The sequence below is a fragment of the Balaenoptera ricei genome, chromosome 3, assembly GCF_028023285.1.
Source record: "Balaenoptera ricei isolate mBalRic1 chromosome 3, mBalRic1.hap2, whole genome shotgun sequence".
Lineage (NCBI taxonomy): Eukaryota > Metazoa > Chordata > Mammalia > Artiodactyla > Balaenopteridae > Balaenoptera > Balaenoptera ricei.
This window is the reverse complement of record NC_082641.1, coordinates 151,696,592-151,708,780: the sequence shown is the minus strand read 5'-3', so window position 1 is coordinate 151,708,780 and position 12,189 is coordinate 151,696,592. Positions and strand designations below refer to the sequence as shown.

General features: G+C 42.9%; 1 protein-coding gene across 1 annotated transcript in view; it reads right to left on the bottom strand.

Annotated features, from left to right (window-relative positions):
- The window catches only part of ATP6V0E1 (ATPase H+ transporting V0 subunit e1), a 36,340-nt gene that overhangs the window by 3,286 nt on the left and 20,865 nt on the right, over positions 1-12,189 (bottom strand). The window contains exon 3 of the mRNA XM_059917685.1: positions 6,043-6,172. Coding sequence (XP_059773668.1) covers positions 6,079-6,172 — 94 coding nt within the window. The 3' untranslated portion in view covers positions 6,043-6,078. The remainder of the gene's footprint in view (positions 1-6,042; positions 6,173-12,189) is intronic.

Sequence of the window (12,189 nt, the reverse complement as noted above, 5' to 3'; positions counted from 1 at the left end):
ATACAGCATTCCAAGCGGCACGTACCCATTAAAATCAGGGACCTTGGGTTTAAGAAAAAGCCCTGCTGTAGCCCATGGAGAGCTACTCAAAGTTTCTGGGGCAAGCAGGATGTGTTTCAGGAAGTGCTATGTCAGGAAGATAAACAGGGTGGTGGTTTGTAGATACCTTGAGTGTAGAGGCAGGCAGACGTGACGAGGAGCCACTGCAGTAATTCAGAGCCGCAGTGACTGGGTCAGATAGTAGGGTCCCCGACAGAGGAACAGAGTACAGAGGCAGACACAAGTGACATTACAGGCTTAACTGGATTCAAGGAAGAGGAGAAAGAAGCGATCGAATGGGTTCTAGGTGACAGGGAACACTGTGACAGGCTTTTTAACCATAAAACACCTTGCACTGTTTTAACTTTTCACAAGTATGGCTTAATTCCAACCTCTCAACAGATCACGAACCCCTTCAGAGTCCACAGCCTCCTCTGAAATCCCCACTCAGTACTATGTACCTCGTGACACTCAAATATTTTTGGAATGCATAGAAAAACAGCTTCCTCAGGGCAGAGGCCTAATTACCAATAGTCTATTCCTCTCCGGTCCAGATTTTGTAATAAAATGGAATGCCTGCCCTTTTAGGACTGCGGTAAACCATACAGGCTTATCTAAACATATCACCATGATGTGGTTAACCAACTAACTTACAGAACACTGGTCTGAAGCCATTCCAAGGAGATTCTATACAAGCATCACACCACCAAAGCTGTAGGAAAATGGGACATCGGAAAAACAACAACCTTGATGTGATAGTTCCATAAGCATCTCAGAAATCGAGGCTCTAGAGGCAGCCAAGGTTGACAGGGGGCAGAGATGGAGTGAACATAGTTCTTCGAAGTACTGGGTAAGATTTCCAGCCAATAAACATAATGTGCTATAACTTAGCCTATCAACATATGAAAGAAAATCATGGCAATTAAAGTGTTTAAAGTAGCAAAGGACCGGCTAGCTGTTTAACCGTGTTGTTCAGGATCAATTCAATTTCATCTGTATAGAATTATCGTTTGAAAGCTTTCATGACTGCTCCTCATTTTTCTCTGCTGAATACCATGCCTGGCTTACACCTCCTACTTTCCAAATCTGGCCTCTTAAAGAATCACATACAGAATTGAACACTTTTCCTTACCAGCTGAGGACAGGCCTAAATCTGGTTTCTGCACTCCTTTATCATCCCACAGTTGTGTACAAGTTCAAAGTTCTAAGGGAATTTAGCTCCTTCTTTGAATTTTACCACCAAGAAAAGTGAGGTCCTGTCTTAAGAGTTCTGTTTATGGGCTTCCCTGGTGGTGCAGTGGTTAAGAATCCGCCTGCCAATGCAGGGGACATGGGTTCGAGCCCTGGTCCGGGAAGATCCCACATGCCGCGGAGTAACTAAACCCGTGCGCCACAACTACTGAGCCTGCGCTCTAGAGCCCGCAAGCCACAACTACTGAGCCCACATGCCACAACTACTGAGCCCACATGCCACAACTACTGATGCCCGCGCGCCTAGAGCCCATGCTCTGCAACAAGAGAAGCCACCACAATGAGAAGCCCGCGCACCACAATGAAGAGTAGCCCCCACTCGCCACAACTAGAGAAAAGCCCACGCGCAGCAACGAAGACCCTACACAGCCAAAAATAAATAAATAAAAAAAAAAAAAAGAGAGAGTGAGTTCTGTTTGTTCCAATGTTAGGATTAGATTAGATTAGATCTCCTGATGTGGTAACTCCATAGGCCTAGAGGTACGGTACTACCACAATCACTACCTCAAACATGGAATCACTGTGACATGATGCTCATAACTAGGGCCACCTGGCTGTGCTCTATTTCCTGCCCTTCTGCTTTTAAAGGAACAACTGTTAACATAAGGGTTTCAAGCAGTCCTAGTTTGTGCTGTGGACCAGAGTGCAAACATTAGGCATTCATCATTCAGGTTACAGACACATGAAACTGAAAAGAACGGGCAAATAACACCAGATCCACACACACAGTGTTATTCACTGTGGGCCCCCTTTACTTATGGTAAGAGACGGAAATGAGGCTCAGAGAAGGTAAGTGAAAGGCAATGCTAGAATGAAGATCTCACTCTGAGAGGCCTGAGGTTCTCAGCTTTAAACCCCAATCAATACCACCACCTAACATTCACTATAGTTAAGAGGAAGGACAGAAAACAGAACTTGATGGGGAAAAAATGGGGGAGGGAGGTTTTATATATATATATATATATATGAATCAGATTTTTTTTTAAAAATCTATATAAAAGGGAATCAAAACCCCTTTAGGTAGACAGAACTCTAAGGAAAAAAAAAGGCTGCCTACCTATCAGGCTGGCAAAAATCCAGGCTGTGAGGAAATAGAAATTCACATACACTGTTGGTAGAAATGCAAAAATGGTACAATCCCTATAGAAGGGCATGTAGTAATACGTGGAAAAAGTATTTATACCTTTAACACAGAGATTCTATTTTTCAAGGACTCTAATCTAAAGAAAACTGGTAAAAATACAAAATGTCAACGCACAGGATGGCACTGTGGCTTTATCAGTAATAACAAAAGACTGGACTTCCCTGGTGGCGCAGTGGTTAAGAATCCGCCTGCCAATGCAGGGGACAGGGATTTAAGCCCTGCTCCGGGAAGATCCCACATGCTGCGGAGCAACTAAGCCCGTGTGCCACAACTACTGAGCCTGCGTTCTAGACCCCGAGAGCCACAACTACTGAGCCTGAGTGCCACAACTACTGAAGCCCGCACACCTAGAGCCCGTGCTCCGCAACAAGAGAAGCCACTGCAATGAGAAGCCCGCACACCGCAACGAAGAGTAGCCCCTGCTTGCCGCAACAAGAGAAAGCCCGTGCGCAGCAATGAAGACCCAATGCAGCCAAAAATAAATAAATAAATTTATAAAAAATAAAAAACAGAACAAAAGACTGGAAATAATGCAAAAGGATATCAATGGCTATAAAAAGAATTAAGGAAGATCTCTATACACTGATAGGATATATTGTTCAGCGAAAAAGAGCAAGGTACAGAATAGCATATGTAATATGATATCTCTTCTGTAATAGCTGTGTGTGTCAGGGAAGGATAGATACACACACAAACACACACACACACAATGTATTTGCTTATATTTGCACAATGAAACACTGGAAGGATATAGATTTTTATGAATGTATCTTACATAAATTTTGACTCTGGAAATGTTTTACATATTCCAAAAAATGTAGCCAAAAAAAAAAAATTACTATAAATTGAACACAAAATAAATCATCTTAATCTAACTGTATAACAAATTGATAACCACCAGAGGAAATAATTTCAAGTGACCACAGAAAACAGCATGTTGTTCTTTATTTGTTCTAAGAACAAATAAAGCAGCAAAGAAATCCTAAACTGCATTCAAAAACCTTATGGTTAGTAGTTACATTGGTGTAATTTTGAAACTATTTTATATATACTATATGATAATCAAATTAAGTAATTAAGTTACTTCTTTAGGAGCCAAGATTTTCAGCATATGTGAATGATATTCAAGTATAAAACCAAAGAATTCAAATAAAAATCCTGTAATGTTAAATATGAATCAGAAATACTGACATGAACCTGTGATTTTTTTTTTCTTTTTAAAAATCCATACTTCCTGGCTTTGTCCACTGTAAAGGCTTAGAAGCAACAACACCCCAACAGAAATGAATGCACCTAGTAATCAGATCATGGTTTTTAAATACCACTTCCACTGAAAGAAGAACAGGGCCAACTGGGCTGAGGACTGACTAGTGAAGCAGGGAATCCTTTCAGTGGGAAATTTATTAGAGGAACAGCTGATTCCAAGTCAAGAAACATACAAGAGAGGTCTGGGACACCTTGATGTTGCCAGAAAGAAAACTATCAAAGACTAATATCAGGGCTTCCCTGGTGGCACAGTGGTTGAGAATCTGCCTGCCAATGCAGGGCACATGGGTTTGAGCCCTGGTTTGGGAAGATCCCACATGCCGCGGAGCAGCTAGGCCCGTGAGTCACAACTACTGAGCCTGCGCGTCTGGAGCCTGTGCTCCGCAACAAGAGAGGCCGCGTTAGTGAGAGGCCCGCGCACCGCAATGAAGAGTGGCCCTTGCCTGCCACAGCTAGAGGAAGCCCTCGCACAGAAACGAAGATCCAACACAGCCAAAAAAAAACTAAAAAAAAAAAAAAATTAATTAATAAAAAAAAAAGACTAATATCAAAGGGACATAGAAGCCAGTCTAGACAGGTGCCCACAGGGCCAAAAAAAGAACAACTGAACATAAAAAGGATAATAAACATTTACTTGATTAAAATTGAAAAGGAAAGAAAGAAAACCTCATTTAATACCCCAGAAGTAACTTGGGCACCAAGTTACTCACTTTGAAAACTAAAAGAGGGACTTCCCTGGTGGCACAGTAGTTAAGAATCCGCCTGCCAATGCAGGGGACATGGGTTCAAGCCCTGGTCTGGGAAGATCCCACATGCCGCGGAGCAACAAAGCCCGTGCGCCACAACTACTGAGCCCATGCGCCACAACTACTGAAGCCCACATGCTCTAGGGCCCATGCTCTGCAACAAGAGAAGACACCGCAATGAGAAGCCCGCACACTGCAACGAAGAGTAGCCCCCCCTCGCCGCAACTAGAGAAAGCCCACATGCAGCAACAAAGATCCAATGCAGCCAAAATAAAGAAAAAAAGAAAGAAAAAAAATTAAAAGAAAAAACTATGTATCCCACCTTTCTTATATGATCTACATTTCAAGGTTAGTAAATAACTCTAGTTGATAGAAAAGTTCATTTTTAAAAAAATATTTATTTATTTATTCATTCATTCATTCATTCATTTATGGCTGTGTTGGGTCTTTGTTGCTACGTGCGGGCTTTCTCTAGTTGTGGCAAGTGGGGGCCTCTCTTCATTGTGGTGCATGGGCTTCTCATTGCGATGGCTTCTCTTGTTGCAGAGCACGGGCTCTAGGCATGTGGGCTTCAGTAGTTGCGGCACACGGGCTCAGTAGTTGTGGCACACAGGCTCTAGAGCACAGGTTCAGTAGTTGTGGAGCACGTGCTTAGCTGCTCCGTGGCATGTGGGATCTTCCCGGACCAGGGCTGGAACCCATGTCCCTTGCATTGGCAGGAGGATTCTTAACCACTGTGCAACCAGGGAAGTCCAGGAAATGTTCATTTTTATACAAATATTTCACCTAATCAAATATGGAAGTAATAACAAAAACTAGAAAATCACCATTTTTGCAATTTCTACTGCAATGTTTCATTCAGGCTAAGATTATCAATGGATAAAATCACTGGATAAAGGTTGACAGAGACCTTTACACCTGGAGGGACCAGAACCCACTGATCACCTTGGCATCACTAACGACCAGACAGCCAGACATCAAGTCTCTCCTGATATAAGGCAATATGAAGTTCACAGAACCACTTAAGTACCCTTGCCAAAAAAGCTGAACCTGAATCTAGGCAAACGTTTAGCGCTAACCTCCAGTTAACATAATAATGGAGACTGAAGAACAAATGAAATGACAGGCTTTCTGACTCTTGGCCAGTGAAAAAATCATTCCACTACACCACTCCTTACTTCTCTGATCCTCAGAAGCAAACGAAACCTGCAATTTTGAGACCAATTTTCAAAAAGCATCTGTCTCTCACTGTCCAAAGCATTCACAGATGCCCTTCATCTAAAATCTATCAGCCACTTAAAGTTGCTAAATCTCAAAATACCAAGTACAAATAGTCACATTCCTGATCTGTGTCCGAAAGACCACATGCAAACATAATTTACTTAACTGGCTGGGTAAGAATACAATTTAAAAGAATCTTATGGATAAATCCTTTGGTAAAAGTGAACGGCCTAAGTTCCAAATCTATTTCTGCTATTCAGATTGTGTTTGCTTTCAGCAGCCTGCCCTTGCCAAGTGTTAAAATGAGGAAAAGTCCAGGCAAACTCTAGCTGACCAACTGACAACACTGATGTGAAAGGTCAAGGGCATAGTCACCTCAATGACTGAGCACTGGAGAGCAGGTCTTCTTACTCAAGGCCAATGATGCTTGAGGTACCAGATGGTTTCATTTTTCAACTGTGGTCCAAAGAGAGGGTTGAGTTGGGCCAGAATTGCAATCAGCCAACTAAAAAAATAATGGGGGAGGAAGGACAACAGAAAGTGGTGAAATCATGTTGGAACGGGACCATTTTAAATTAGGATGAGAAAAATGCTTTAGTAGAATTTAAATCTATTCTGTTCAGACCAAACCTTCAATACACTTAAAGTTCATAAAACACATTGTGCTAATGGGAGCATGTCTTGTAAGAAAAGCCTTCACAGAACACACCCTCCCTTCATTTGATACATTATTGACAAAGCAGTGAGGCTTCATCATAGTATGTCTGTCTTTTCTCTCATTTTCTTAATTCCCTTTCCAAGCAGTCAAGATTTCCTGAATTCATATGATATCGTCACCTCAGAGTGTTTTTGCCTAATCTCAGTTTATCATCATCACAACTTCTGGGCTCAGGAAAAATCAGTTTACTTTACTTTATCCATTCTCCAAATGCTAAGACCCACAACCAATATGACACATCCATTTTTACTGGTATAGCCAAGGTTAAATTTCAGCCCACTGTCTCCCAATTAGACTATATCACTTGAGCACCCCTTCTCTCATCACCATCACCACTAAAACGTGTTACGTATCTTTTGGGCAGTAGTGGAGCTGGACCAAATGGGCATCTAACTCCCCCTGCTTACTTCAGATCTAAGTAACAAGGTATTCCTCTGTATCACAGACTGATTATGGAGGAAGTATGATGGTGTTACATATTTACCTCAGGGTTGGAAGTGCAAAACAGCACATAGCCAAAACTGTCTTTAAAGTTTTCTTCTACTGCTCACAAAGTTCTGAATAAATGGTTTTGTATCTGATATAGGAATTCATATACTCAGTGAAGTTTGAGAATCACTGAACTAAGACCAAAGCAAAGAACAAAAAGAAAGACAGCAAAAGATTTGCAAATCATATATCTGATAAGGGGCTAATATCCAAAATATATAAAGAACTCGTACGACTCAACAGAAAGACAACAAATAAACAGCTGGCTATTCAAACCATTCCATGTTTTACTTTATTAAACAAATATTTAATGAGCACCTGCTAGGCTCCAGGCCCTAGCAATACAAAGGAGAAAATGAAATGCTACTGCCCTCACAAAGCTTATGGAATGTAATGTCAGGAAGGAAATAAAGTGAGGCGAAGGAATAGAGAATGATGCAGGTAGTACTCCTTCAATGGGGTGGTCAGGAAAGCCTTTCCAAGAAGTTACCGCTTCAGGTGAGCCCAGAATGAAGCAGAACACACAGTGCCTTTAATTCCTATTCAAAATACATGAGTTTTTATTTAAATTAGAAATTAGACTTGCTCTCGTCTGGGGGGAGGGGGTCTGGTAAATAGGCCCAGACTCCATCCACTACTGATCTTGGAGGATGGATTTTAGCATCATAATCTGATACCGCTGTCCTCTCTGCATGGGATACAGGGAACTGCTTTCTAAGGGAAAGGAGCTATCCTGCCTCAGCTATCCTGTAGTCTCCTTCTACAATTTTAGGGCTTTAAATTCCCCTAGAAGAGGGGAACTAGCCAAATGCAACCATTGTCTGGCTGGATCTCTTTTCTTCCATTTGCTGTAATTTTTAGAACTCTTCCAATCAAAGGATCAAAAAGCTGCTTCTGATCACCAATGATCAGACTGCTGGAGAATCTACCAGCGCCAGCAGCTTCCCCTCCAGAAACAGTGTACCCGCCCTCCCCACCGCAGCCCAACAGAAGGTGGTTCTGTGACAGGAAACGTGACACCTGAGGACATCCGGCCAAGACAGCTACCTCAAGTTGACTCACTTTATAAACAAAAAATTCAGATGAGACTCTCTGATCTGTCTTTAGAACTACAATATTTGATGCAAACAAAATACCCATACTTGTAGTTGAGGTTTAACATCTACCTGAAAAGAAGAAAGAGGAGGGTAGCACAGGCAGACACACTGAAGAGCTGTGACTGCAGTGAACAGTGATGGTGCAGAGCTGAGAGTCATGGAAAATTCCACACAGACCCAGGACTTTCCCGATCCCAGCAGGCAAGGGAAGCAGACAGTACAAACAGTGGTTCGCCCTTTCAGGACAGACTGAAATACTGGCCAGTGCTTAGAAATGCTAAATAAAAAAATACGTTAGAGCCTCGCCTCTGTCTCCTCTCTTTACCAAAAATGTATAATACTGAATAAAAACACCATCTCCCAGTACTTTGTACGATGTGGTATAGAGATGCTTCTGAATTCTGACTTCACATTATAATCACCCAGGGAGCTTTAAAAAAAAAAAAAATGATGTTATACTTCACAAATGATCTTTCTTTTAATTCTCCCACAACATGGTTAAGGAAATTGAGGCAGCGAGAGGTGAAATGATTCGCCTGTGGTCACAATACTAATTAGGTGGTAGCAGCTCCTGAACCCCAAATCAGGTCAGACTAAGGTTCTTACAAAAGTTACCTTCTGTACAAAAGTTACCTTCTGAAATATTTTAACTGACAACAGTTCAGAAAGCATCAATCAGTTTAGCTAAATCTAAACTGTCTGGGAGTTAAAGAAACAAAGAATCCATCTGCTAACTATAAATGAAGTCCATCATGAGCCTTTGGTACCTGAGGTAAAGAAGAAATATCCAGAAGCAAGAACGAAGTCCACTCTGCTTGCTCAGATCAGTATTCGGAAACTCTTTTGAATTTAATTTTACGTACTATTTTTCATGTTTCAAATCAAGTAAAACATCTTACTTAAAACAACAACAACAACAAACCAAAGTTCAAGAAAATTCCTTGGGAAACAGCCCAGGTCAGTTCATTTGAAATTTCCTGGAGGAAATTCCCCCCTCTAACCAGCTGAGCTCTGCGTCTGCCCTTCTGATTACTGCCTGACTTCAGATTTTTCTTTAAAGCTGATAAACACAGCAGGGAGAACTGGAAGGAGAAAAAAAAATAAATCCACTCTGAATTGATGGAAGTGGGTGGAGAAAGAGATCATATTCCAATGAATCTATTACTTCATGTGTCCAAGAAAATAGAACTAAATGTACTCTTCATATTTGCCCAAACTGTTCCACATGTCTCCACAACCTGAAGTCCAGCCTAATAAGCTGAGCTTATTCAAACTACCGAGGCAGCTATGGCACGGTAGCGTCTTTCAGAGAACTGAAGAGCTGGAATGCACCAGAGGTCAAGTGCACGTTCCTCATTTTAACAACGAAGAAACTATGTCCTAGGGAGCTTAATACTCCCACAGCGAATCAGGGATAGAGCTGGAAAGGGAACCCAGGCCTCTGAGTCCCATGATACCAGGCTGCTTCCACAGGGTATTAAGGATGAAACAGATCAGGCAGCCTAGGAGTTCCTCTTTTATTCCACAATCATTTACCAATGCCATGCTCCAACGTCAGGCCCTAAGGATGCCCAGAGGAATCAGCTGAGGGGCCAACCCCCCCACCCTGCCCCCAGGGGCTCATGAGCTTGTGAGAGACAAACCAAGGGTGGTGGCAGAGTATGCTTTGGAAGAGAAAGGCAGAGGGTACTTCATCTATAAACACTCCTGGCCACTTATGAGCTCAGCTCTTGGTTATTAGAATTCTCCAAGCTCAAAATACATCCTCCCCACAGAAAAGGCTATATACCGAGCTCTCTCAAATCCTGCTTTGTTCTTTTGTTCCACATTCAGATATGAGAACAGGGAACAGAGGCATGGTTACTTCCCAGTGATGCACAGGTCAAGCGGATAACTGCTCAGCTTCCCTGCTGGAATAGGGAAGTTCGGCTAGGACTTCTCTTCTGATCTGCTGTCCCTCCAGCGACGGCCATGATAGGAGTAACCTCTATCAGTGGGTTCCTTAAGAAACAGCAGAGAAGTGACTTGCCCTGTCTCTACCGAGATGACCTCTGTCAAATATCCTTATCCCAATCCAATGACGCAAATTCTTTCAAGGGCAGCAATGTTATTATATACTATTAGAAAATATGGGATTCAGTATTAGATAGGGTTGGATTTTAATTTTAACTACATCAAATATTAGTGGAGTGACTCCAGGCAAGTGAGCTTACAACCCCGAGCCTCAGTTTCCCCTTTTGTAAAATGAAGATAATAATCCCTGCCTCAAGATATTAAGAATTAAAGGAGGGACCTCCCTGGTGGTCCAGCAGTTAAGACTCCACACTCCCAATGCCGGGGGTCTGGGTTTGATCCTTGGTCAGGGAACTAGATCCCGCATGCTGCAACTAAGATCCCATACGTGGCAACAAAGATCCCACGTGCCACAACTAAGACCTGGCACAGCCAAATAAATAAGTAAATAGATTTAAAAAAAAAGGCCTTCCCTGGTGGCGCAGTGGTTAAGAATCCGCCTGCCAATGCAGGGGACACGGGTTCGAGCCCTGGTCCAGGAAGATCCCACATGCCGCGGAGCAACTAAGCCCGTGCGCCACAACTACTGAGCCTGTGCGCCTAGATCCTATGCTCTGCAACAAGAGAAGCCACCACACTGAAAAGCCCACGCACCACAACAAAGAGTACCCCCACTCGCCACAACTAGAGAAAGCCTGCACACCGCAACAAAGACCCAACACAGCCAAAAATAAATAAATTTATATTAAAAAAAAAAGAATTAAAGGAATAATATATGAAAGTGCTCCGTGTAGTAGCTGACAAATAGGTGTTCAATAAATACTAGTTATTCCTTCTCTTTCTCTGTGAGACAGCTAAAAATGCATTCAAGCCACAGAATGAAATACAACCTATTTTACTTTACAAAGGAGTTTCTCATGCTGCACTGAGTCATGCTCATCTCCACCTCCTCTCCCGCCCCCACCTGCTCTGCAGTAGGCAGAATTCTAAGATGTTGCCCAAAATTCCCATCCCCTTGCATACACACCCTGTATAAACAGGGGATGGTGGATATGCAGGGACAGTCACTGCCGTGATTAGATTATAAGATACAGCTGGCTTGACAGAGAAAGACAAATACTGTATACTGCTTACATGTGGAATTTAAAAAGTAAAACAGGGCTTCCCTGGTGGCGCAGTGGTTGAGAATCTGCCTGCTAATGCAGGGGACGCGGGTTCGAGCCCTGGTCTGGGAAGATCCCACATGCCACGGAGCGGCTGGGCCCGTGGGCCACAACTACTGAGCCTGCGCGTCTGGAGCCTGTGCCCCTCAATGGGGGGGGCCGCGATAGTGAGGGGCCCGCGCACCACGATGAAGAGCGGTCCCCGCACCGCGATGAAGGGTGGCCCCCGCTTGCCGCAACTGGAGAAAGCCCTCGCACGAACCGAGGACCCAACACAGCCAAAAATAATAAATAAATAAATAAATAAAGTAAAAAAAAGTAAAACAAACTAGTGAATATAACAAAACAGAAACAGACTCACAGATGTAGAGAACAAACTAGTGGTTACCAGTGGGGAGAGGAAGGGGGGAGGGGCAATATAAGAGTAGGGAATTAAGAGATACAAACTATTATGTATAAAATTAGCTACAAGGATGTACTGTACAACACAGGGAATATAGCCAATATTTTATAATAACTATAAATGGAATATAACCTTTAAACATTGTGAATCACCATGTTGTACACCTGAAACTTATATAATATCAACTATACCTCAAAAAAAAAAGAAAAAAGATACAGCTGGCTTTAAGGGAAATTTCCATCAACAGATGTATGGATAAAGAAGATGTGCAGGGCTTCCCTAGTGGTGCAGTGGTTGAGAATCTGCCTGCCAATGCAGGGGACACGGGTTCGAGCCCTGGTCTGGGAAGATCCCACATGCCGCGGAGCAACTAGGCCCGTGAGCCACAATTACTGAGCCTGCGTGTCTGGAGCCTGTGCTCCGCAACAAGAGAGGCCGCGATAGTGAGAGGCCCGCGCACCATGATGAAGAGTGGCCCCCGCTTGCCGCAACTAGAGAAAGCCCTCGCACAGAAACGAAGACCCAGCACAGCCAAAAATAAATAAATTAATTAAATAATTTTTAAAAAGATGTGCATACACACACACACACACACACACACACACACACACACACACAATGGAATATTACTCTGCCATA